Source organism: Salvia splendens, unplaced genomic scaffold (genome assembly GCF_004379255.2).
Source record: "Salvia splendens isolate huo1 unplaced genomic scaffold, SspV2 ctg944, whole genome shotgun sequence".
NCBI lineage: Eukaryota > Viridiplantae > Streptophyta > Magnoliopsida > Lamiales > Lamiaceae > Salvia > Salvia splendens.
In genome coordinates, this window is record NW_024599632.1 from 31,859 (window position 1) to 41,681 (window position 9,823).

Here is a 9,823-nt window from a genome sequence, read left to right on the forward strand (position 1 = left end):
CAAGGGACGAATTTATATATTGATCTGGGGACAAACAGAGAGAGAAAGAATGGAACTGCAACAAGTTTCCTAAGAGTTAGCAGCCAGCACAATGAGATCCTGCACCATCTTCAGAAATCATGGTCTATATTTATCAGTAAATTTAAGCAAGTCTTAATTCATTGACAATCCTAAGTTCCCATAGTTAGAACAAAAACACTAGACAGGAAGATGATCTACTTATTCGATCATAACCATATTTCTCAAGCAAAAACAAGAAGCTCGCCAAGGCTACACAACCTACTGAGATACACCCTTGCCGTTTCTAACAACGCATAATATTCCTTAGTTCCATGCCAATGATCCCAAATCAACATCAAACGACTTCAATTTACATAATACGAAAAGTAGATTCAAAAAACAATTCTCAAAATGCTAAAAGACATAAAATTCCCATATTTAACGCGGACCAGATGAAACAAGTAGTGAACTAATATAATCTAAGGCTTTAAAAAACACGTCTGCGTGCAAAATAAGGAGTGAAACAACAGATATGGTATATGCATACAAATATAGTAGAGAGCATGAAAGAAATAGAACACACTCATATACCAATCATAATAGTATCTTCTATTATGGATAACATTAGGGATTATAAATACAAAAAAAGTAAATTCTCTGCAAACAACATACACTCGTAAAATACGAGGCTCGGAGTTTGTAAGACACCGTCAGTCTTCACCCACGTCTATGAGCATTCTTCTTCTCTCTCCTTGTTTTGTTTTTTGGGATTTTTTGGGGTTTTTTCCGCAAAATAAAAGCAAAACAAAAAAAGAAAAAAACGAAAAAGAGAAGAGAATTTTTTTTTAGTAATTTAACCAAATGGGTGAATGAGTGAATCTCTTCCAAATGACAAGTACATCATTTATCAGCGGAGGGAAACCGCTCAGAGCCGGAGAGCGGTGCAGGCTAAGTCGTCAACGTCGGCGACGGAGTCTCCCGGCGGCGGCATGTTAAGATCAAAAGGCATGGGCATTTTACAAGAGGAGGAGGCGATGTCACAGTCGGCGTCATCAACCACGGATGAGGACGAATCACAATCGCTGTGACAATCATCAGGCGCCACCGGCGGCGACCTCGGATGCCTTCTCTGCTGCTGCACAATCGGCTGCGTCGGCAGCTGCCGCGGCCCGCTGAAGGATTCCACAGTGCTGCTCATGCCGCTGGACGTCGGCCGCTGCTGCGCGATTATGTGCTGGTCCTGGGGGTAATACCGGCAACCCATGAACGGATCGTTGGGGGTAGTATTAATACGCGGCTGATTAGGGTTTTGAGGGTTGAAATCTGGATAAACGGCGCCGTTTGGCGGCAAGGGGAAGTTGGTCTTGGCCTTGGGGCCGCGGAGAGAGAGCGCAGCGGCGTCGTAGGCGCGAGCGGCATCCTCAGCCGAGTCAAAGGTGCCGAGCCAGACACGCGTCTTCTTCCAAGGGTCTCTGATCTCGGCGGCGTACCTCCCCCACGGCCTCTTTCTGACGCCTCGAAATCTGATCTCCTTAGATCCTCCCGATCCGTTGGTTTCCACGCCGGGAACCACCGCCGCCGCCTGCCTCGCCGCCGCTCTGCCTCGCCGCATGGCTCAAATTAAAAGATGAGCACCGAAAATTTTGGGGAAAAAGAATAAAAACTAAAAATACAAAGTTTTCTCAAGCGATTAGAAATTACTCTTTGAGAGAGAAAAATGAGAAGAACACATATTTACAGAGGAAACAACGCCATAGAGAGAGGAAATGAGATTTGATTGTGATAAATAATTTTTCCTTTTTTCTCTCTCTACTGTGTGTGGTGTGTTGAAAAGAGAGGGGTTGGGAGGCGAGCACAAGGTTTTGTTTTTTTCGGTTATTCTATTTTTAATTTTATTTTTCCTTGTCTAAAAGTGATTTTTCTATGGTATTTGAGGTAGGCTGGTAGGGGGTGGTGGAATTGCTTTATCGATTTCTCTTCCTTTTCACATCGCACGCCCCCACAAACACAAACCAACCACCCCTTCAATTGATTCATTTTGCAATTCTCTCTATTTTCCTTTTCCTCATTCGTTTTTAGGATCAAAATACAATTTTATTTACCATATAAGAAAATCTCATGGCATTAAATGGAATGAAGAAATACCTAAAATCAAAGGGGAGAGGATATTTGGAAGTGTTTTGCTTCATGCTGGAGTAATTTATAGTGGAGCTGGAATCGTCATTGCAAATGAAAATAATCTTACGGCCGCTAAATTTTCCACCATGATAGCTGTTCAACGTCGGCCATGTTATCACAAAATGATACTATAAGGTCATCCACAACGTTGTCTCTATACCGTCTCTTAAACCGTCTCTTAACTACTATTTGAGCACTATTTGAGGGCCCCACTGTCCTTTTTTCCTCCATCTCTTAACTAAGAGACGGAACATGCAACGCTCCGTCTCTTAACCGTCTCTATACCGTCTCTTATTACTATTCATTCAATTTAATTTATAAATTTTTTTTAAAACCCAATTCAATTTAAACAAACACATTTATTAAAATTAAAAACAAATTACAACTTAACATTAAAAAACGAAGACATAATTAAAATTCTAAAAAATAAAAATGACATAATTTAATCTTCTCCGCCAAAAATCTTCTCCGCCAAAATTCTAAAACCCAATTCAATTTAAACAAACACACTTTGTTTGAGTTGATTGAAGATGGAAATTGGAGTGATAGAGAGGATTTGAGAGGAATAGATGTGTGTTTGTGTTTGAAATGAGTATGAAATAGAATTATTTATAGAGTAAAAAAATTAAAAAATTTAAAAATGAAAATAAAAATTTAACGGTAATATTACCGTTTGAAAAAAAAATTTAATTAAAAATCGATTTTTTTAAAAAAACGTATTATTGCGTCATCAGTGACGACGCCCACTCGCGGGCCAGCGAGTGGGCGTCACGCACGCATGGGACGTGCCACGTGTCCCTGGCGCGTGACGAGCCATCTCGTCTCGTGTCTCGCCGAGACGAGCTACGCGACGAGACGGCGCGAGATAGAGACGAGATGGGCGCTGCAATGCGTCTCGCGGGGGTCTCGTCTCTCCGAGACGAGACGCGAGCCCGGCGCGAGACGCGTTGTGGATGGTCTAATAGAGAATATTAAAAATTCATAATTTACTATTTTGCTTTCAAATTTACCATATCCATTAGAATTTGATAAAATTTTAGCACTATAATAAAAATTATTATTACTACTATAGAATAAAAAATATTAAAAATGAAAAATACGAAGGTTTGGCAAATGATCCTTATCCAGTTGTCTTAGGTGGTCTACGTGTGAAGGCAGTTGTTAGGTTTTTGTTTGAATACTAATTGATTAACTAAGAGCATCGCACGATAGGAGAATCTCCATTGGCTTTCGTCCGGCAATAGCCCAACCACAAATTCCTCCGGCCACATTATCAGTACTAAAAATCCTCCTGCCATATCATCAGTACTAAAAATCCTTCTGTCACATCATCAGGACCAGCAATAGCCTAACTACATCACCCCTAATTATATAAAACAAATAATTGACAATCACACAAAATACACAATTAAATTTACGACACAGATACGGGAAAATATAATTATTTTATTTAAATTTTAAAAAAAATACATTTAAAAAATTACATAATTAAAAAAAACTAACGTCGTGCAATCATCCGCGCCCACAACTCTTCAATTAAATCCATTTGGAGTCGAATATGAGCATCCGTTTGGCGCATGTCGGCATGTGCTTGGAGGAGGCCGACTTCATCGTGTGGGACCCCATTTCGTACGTTGGGAGCGGCTATGCCGTGGCTTGGACCGGCTTCATTATCGTCGTTGGCCCAACTAGTCAGTCGTACACCTTCATCTTCGACAATCATGTTGTGCATAATAATACAGACGTACATTATATCAGCAATGCAGTCGATATGCCACAAACGCGTTGGACCCCTAATTGCCGCCCATCGAGACTGGAGCACACCAAATGCGCGCTCCACGTCCTTGCGTGCCGACTCCTGACGTGCAAATCGCGTATATATAGTGTTTCAAAAATTTAAAAAAAACCATTAAATTCGCTCGTCGATTGCTCGCCGGTCCTGAGCCTGCAATGGCGGCGAGCAGACCGGCGAGCGCTCGCGAATCGGCCAGAGCTCGCCGATTTTTTTGCCGAAATGGCGCTCGCCGGCTTGAATGGTTCGGCGAGCGCCGGAAATCGGCTAGCCGGCCCGCTCGCCGCCATTGGAGATGATCGAATACCCCAGCCATAGTCTAGCCACAAACTCCTCCTGCCACATCATCAGCCCTAAAAATCCTCCTGCCACATCATAAAGACAAGCAAATAGCCCAACCATAGCCTAGCCACATCACTCAAAATTATATAAAACAAATAATTAACAATCACACAACATACGGAATTAAATTTACGACACAGATACAGGAAAATCTAATAATACTATTAAAAATTAAAAAAATACATTAATTTAAAAAGTACAATAAAATCAAAAAAAGTACATTAATTTAAAAAAGTACATTAATTTAAAAAATCCACTCTTCGTCTCCGTCGTCGCCGTCGCCACCTCTGTGGCCACCGTCGCCGCCGCCTCCACCCAAATCGTCACGCATGCTCACGAGCAATGCGTGAAGAAAACTCTTCTCCTCGGTGTCCGTCGCCGTCCGCCATTCGGCTAACGTCTTGACCATCTGAGCGCGCGTTTGTTGACGCGTGAAGAATTTGAGATCCTCTGTGGACTGGCCAAGGGGGGATGCCGACTGGACCTCCTGGGAACCCCCGGCGACCCTCCTCGCCTCCCGTTGCGCCCGCTTTTGCCTAGCCAGGCGAGGTCGGTGAGCGAACGAACGAGGGGTGGGGATCACGTGGGCCGTCTCGGGGAGGTCGTGGGAACCACCGCTGCTGCCGCTGTAATCATCGTTGTAGTTCAGTCGTTGCTTCTTCGGGCAGCCAGCGTCGACACTTGATCGAAACTTCTCGGATTCATTCAGCACCACAAAGTAGTTCCAGTAGGTGAAATCCTTATACAACCCGGGCTGGGGGAAGGCTTTCTCCGCTATCCTCCTGCAGTCATCCTCCGTTTGGCCACTGCTCTGCTTGCGGAGGGCGTTGGTGTACAAGCCCGAAAATCGGGAGACCGCAGTCCTGATTCGGTCCCACGCCTTCCGACAATCCTCCCCGGTGCGTGGCCTCCCCTCCGGGCAAAATGTCTCGTAGGCTGCTGCTATTTTAGCCCACAAGTTGACGATCCTCAGATTGTTCGAAGTGAGGGGATCATCGCAAACACTCACCCATGCCTTGGACAGCGCGACGTTCTCCGCATCCGTCCACCTCCTCCGTACCGAGCAGTCGTACTCACCCGACTGCGACGACTCGCCGACCCTCTTCCCCTTGCCCTTTTTCTTTGGGGCGCGACGACCCCGCACTGCTCCCCCCGTTTGAACGGGAGTATCCGGAACTCCGAGAATATCAAGCCCCAACTCCTTTAAGGAAAAAGTCTCAAATTGCGCGAACTGCGCCTCCGTTGGGGTCGATGTGTGCGAAGAAGCAGTCGAAAAATCAAAATTGGGGCGATAGACGTTTTCGTCCCCCGGCGTCCCCTGCGTCGCCGGTACCCCTCCTGTCGGGGGCTGCATCGCCGTCCCCCCCCCCTCGGGCATCATCTGCATCCCGGGCACCCCCTCCGGCATCATCTACATCCCGGGCACCCACCCCGGCATCATCTGCATACCGGGTTGCGTCCCCGGTACCCCCTGCCACGCCGGCATACTCCCCCCCAGCTGCCATCCCGGGCATATTCCCCCCGGCTGCCATCCCGGGCATATTCTCCCCGGCTGCCATCCCGGGCATCATCCCCTGCCACGGGTACATGTTGTAGTACCCTGGCATCAGACCCCATCCACCTCCCACGGGTATCGGGGGAGTTTGAGACTCGCTCGTCACTAGAGTACCTTCATTGTTGTTCTCCATTTCGCGTTGTTGCTCTTGTACAGAAATTAAGATAGAGAGAAAACTCGTTAAAACAAGTGGTGCGAATGAAAATGACGTGCAAATCGCGTATATATAGTGTTTCGAAAATTAATTTAAAAAAAATCCGTTGGCCGATGCGCTTGGTGATCCGGACCCTGCAATGGCGCCGAGCGGATCGCCCAGTGCATCGCCGAGCGCCCGTATATCACCTAGCGCTAGGCGATTTTTTTTTCGGAAAACCGCTAGGCGGTTGCAATGGTTTGCCGAGTGCACTGCCTAGCGTCAAGGCTCAACTAGGCGGTGCGCTAGGCGCCATTGTGGATGCTTTAAGAACTCTTCACGCGTAGAGCATAGTTACATTCCAACCCCCAACCTACAACTATTTTATTTCATTATTTCGTTTACACCACAACAATATTAAATATTCAGTTTGTGCTTTTTTTGTTTCAAAAAATACATCTAGTACAGCTCCTATTCATCAATAGTTTACCAATGTCATTTTTTTTCTTGCATTTACAATATTCCAATTTTGCTGAAAAATTGAGGATGTTACAATTTAAAAACAAGTGACGTTTTGATTGCAATATTACAAAATTTATTTAAAAATATAAATTCAGGAAAATGTTATACTCATTTTTCAAACCCTTTATTTGTAAGTTATTTTTTAACTAGTTGACTCTCCTTGTCGTAAATTTTTTATTCACAGTGCTCTAGTACCACTTAGAGTGTCCACGATAAGGCGGACATCCCAATAGTCCCACCCCAGTTTTTGTCCACATCCCTAAAATTATTGTCCACAGCTCCAAAAATTTGTTTCCGCCACTATGGTGGACACTTCCAATAGCTCCCAAATTTTATAATCAATTTTCATTTTAAAATGTTTTTTTGTTTCAATCAGGTATAATTAAAATCATCGCAATGTAAATAATTAGAAAACAAGTTAATTGCCACGGCAATGGACTCCGCTTAGGTGTAGAGCTTGCCCAGCTGCCCGAGCCACCGCCACCGCGGCCGCCGCCCCTGCCACTGCTTCGGGTCAAAACGGGCGTTTTCACCCGTGCTGCAGGAGTATCCGGGATGCCGGAACTGAGCAGACCCGTCATGGTCTCCAGAGCGTCTTGATCTGCTTCGGTGTAAGGAGATTGGCTGGATAGGAAAGGGGACTCCGGACGCGGCTGGTTAAGCGCGTCGAGGTTGGGTCTGTAATCTCCAAACGCGGAGCGACTTAGATTCCGCTGAAAAGGTTGGGGCGTTGGAGAAGACCTCCACGACTTAGATGGAGGAAGGTTTGGACACGATGCCCAAGGCGGGGGAGATTGACTCCAAATCCACGGCTGGGACGGAGACCCTCCTATCCCGAGGGCTGAGAAGGATAGCCGCCATATCCAGACGGCTGAGAAGGATAGCCGCCATATCCCGACGGCTGTGAAGGATAGCCGCCCGACGGCTGTGAAGGATTGCCGCCATAGCCCGATTCCTGCGAGTCGGGTGATTCGTCGTCTCCACCGTGCATTTTTAGAGAGTGAAAGTGTAGATAGTGAATGAAGGGAGAGTGTGTGAAAATGGTGAAAAAATGAGTGGTGGAGGAGTGATATTTATAGAGTTAATTTTTTTTAAAAAAATAAAAATTCGAGGGGAGCCGGTGCGCCTATAGGCGCGGCGAAAGGCCGACCGGCGCGTCCTCGCCCCGGTTTCGCAGAATGGCCGTCCACCCCGGGGCGGACGTCGCCTACACTATAATCCGCCCCGGGATCGCCCCCGCCGGGGCTATAGGCGCGGCGGTCCCATAGTGGATACCCTTATAAGTTATAAATCTTTAATTGTTCTCACCTTTGTTTCATATTTTCCATATCTTTTTCTCTTCCATTTTTATTAAATACTCTCCCTTAAGTCTTAGCTTAAGTAAAGAGTTTCATTTAGCAGAAGAACTAAAAAATTAGTAAATTAAATCAGAAGAGAATAAAATAGACAAAAAACTAAGAATTCAATTTTTAGTTAATACTCCTACTATAAATCATTTACTAATATAAAATCAATCTTGACAACCCAACCAAACCGATAAAGTTTCTAGGAGCAGCGTTAATGGGCTTGTCGTAGGCTTTCTTAAAGTGCTAATAGGAGTACTAGTATATACTAATGTGTTTATGTTAAGAAATTACACAAATGAATTATTAAAAATGCATACTTAGGGCTATGTAACTATAACACACTCTACCCGACCAGCGACTAACCGAAGTAGAAAATGCAACAATTTAAGGAGGCGTTCGCTTGTCTTCATATGAAAAGCTAAGAAATTAATCCTGGTCTCATTTGTAATGGTAGGACCCACCTAAATGATTATGTAAACCAGCCTTCGGTGTTCTTGAATTGTCTTCAGTTTTGGAAATGTGTAAATTATTTCTTTAATCAAAGATGGGGTGTTCTGACCTAAATACCCTTATTTCAACATGCAAAATTAAATGGTACGCGCGAAACCAAAAAACTGGGTTTTTCCAGTCAGTAGCAACTACAAATAGGAGCCGCTACAGCAGAGAGGAATTCACATTTCCACCTCGCTTTTTCGAATCGGTTCTTCAATCGGTCATCGGTACGTTCCAATATCTCTCGACTTTCACATTTTATAATTGTCTTTGAGGGTTTCTTCGTACCTCTTACATCTACATTATAGTTGTGTGTGTTGTTGTATAATGTTCATGCGCATTAAATCTTGGTTAATGATTGTATGGTGGGTGGGGATTGTGGGAGGGAGAAGTTATTATTGAGGTTACCCTTGCTGTGTGTAATCAAATTGGGTCATCTAAATTACTGGTGCCCTAATCCCCAAATCATGCTTCCTACTGCTCCTATGTCTTTTGCTGAATGTTTTCTATTTATTTCATGCCTGCATAGGTTATGTCTGACCCAAAACGCCAATCCCTCGTCTGTGGAATTGGGACAAGTAGTCAAGGTTTGTTACATTTGTTGAAACACACATCAAAGAAGCCATTTTTAAGTCTTCATATTCATGTTCAATGCCTGAGTTTTGTTCACTTCCACTCTGCTGTTGTTGCCTAGGGACAAATGGTGCTCCTTGACAGAAATTTCGTAAAGGAGATCGTTCACGTAGAATGTGGATAGCCCGCGAAGAGGAGATATTGGCTACCTGTTTACTTGACCTCGTTGCACGTGGCTGGAAATCCGACAATGGGTTTCGCGCGGGTTACCTCCAAAAAATTGAGGACACTATCCGCCAAGAATTTCCAAAATCAGACATCCAAGGTACCCCACATATAACCTCCAAGATTTCTGCTTGGAAGAAGAGCTACAGCAGTCTCAGGAAAATCCTATCAAGGACTGGCATTGGATTCAACCCCGATGGTGATCATAGGATCGATTGCGATGATGAGTAATGGAAGCAAATTGTCCAGGTGTGAAAATTTTGACAATTCAATTTGGTGTGAAATGGACTTTTGTGTGAAATTTTGACATACTTAACTGATTTTATGTGTGTTGAAATGGACTTTTAAAGTACTTCCTATGTGAATACAGGCGGACAAGCATGCCAAGGGCATGCGGAATAAATCCTAGCCAATATGGGAGACATGGAAGACCATTTTTGGAGTGGATCGGGCAAGTGGAGGTGGGTCTGAACAGGTTGACAAGGCTGCTGAAGAATTGCGTCGACGACCAGCCACAGAACCAGCCACGATCAGTGAGTGCAATGAGAACGACTACTATCCATTTTTCGATGATGTTCCCATCGATGTCACAACTCCAGTTGCTGAACAGCATGACATTAACGACTACAGTTCTGGCAAAGAAGAAAAGGCAGCGTCTACAACCT

The 9,823-nt window shown here is 44.5% G+C and overlaps 1 protein-coding gene and 1 long non-coding RNA gene across 2 annotated transcripts; one reads left to right on the top strand and one right to left on the bottom strand.

Annotated features, from left to right (window-relative positions):
- Positions 1–588: 588 nt before the first annotated feature.
- On the bottom strand, positions 589–1,861 carry LOC121791865 (ethylene-responsive transcription factor 3-like). Its single transcript, XM_042189682.1, has one exon. The coding sequence runs from the start codon at positions 1,610–1,612 to the stop codon at positions 926–928; it is 687 nt and encodes a 228-aa protein (XP_042045616.1). The 5' UTR covers positions 1,613–1,861; the 3' UTR covers positions 589–925.
- A 6,608-nt stretch (positions 1,862–8,469) lies between these two features.
- On the top strand, positions 8,470–9,814 carry LOC121791864. Its single transcript, XR_006048757.1, has 4 exons — positions 8,470–8,587; positions 8,890–8,947; positions 9,055–9,407; positions 9,529–9,814. It is a non-coding gene; the product is annotated as an uncharacterized LOC121791864 (long non-coding RNA).
- Positions 9,815–9,823: the final 9 nt, after the last annotated feature.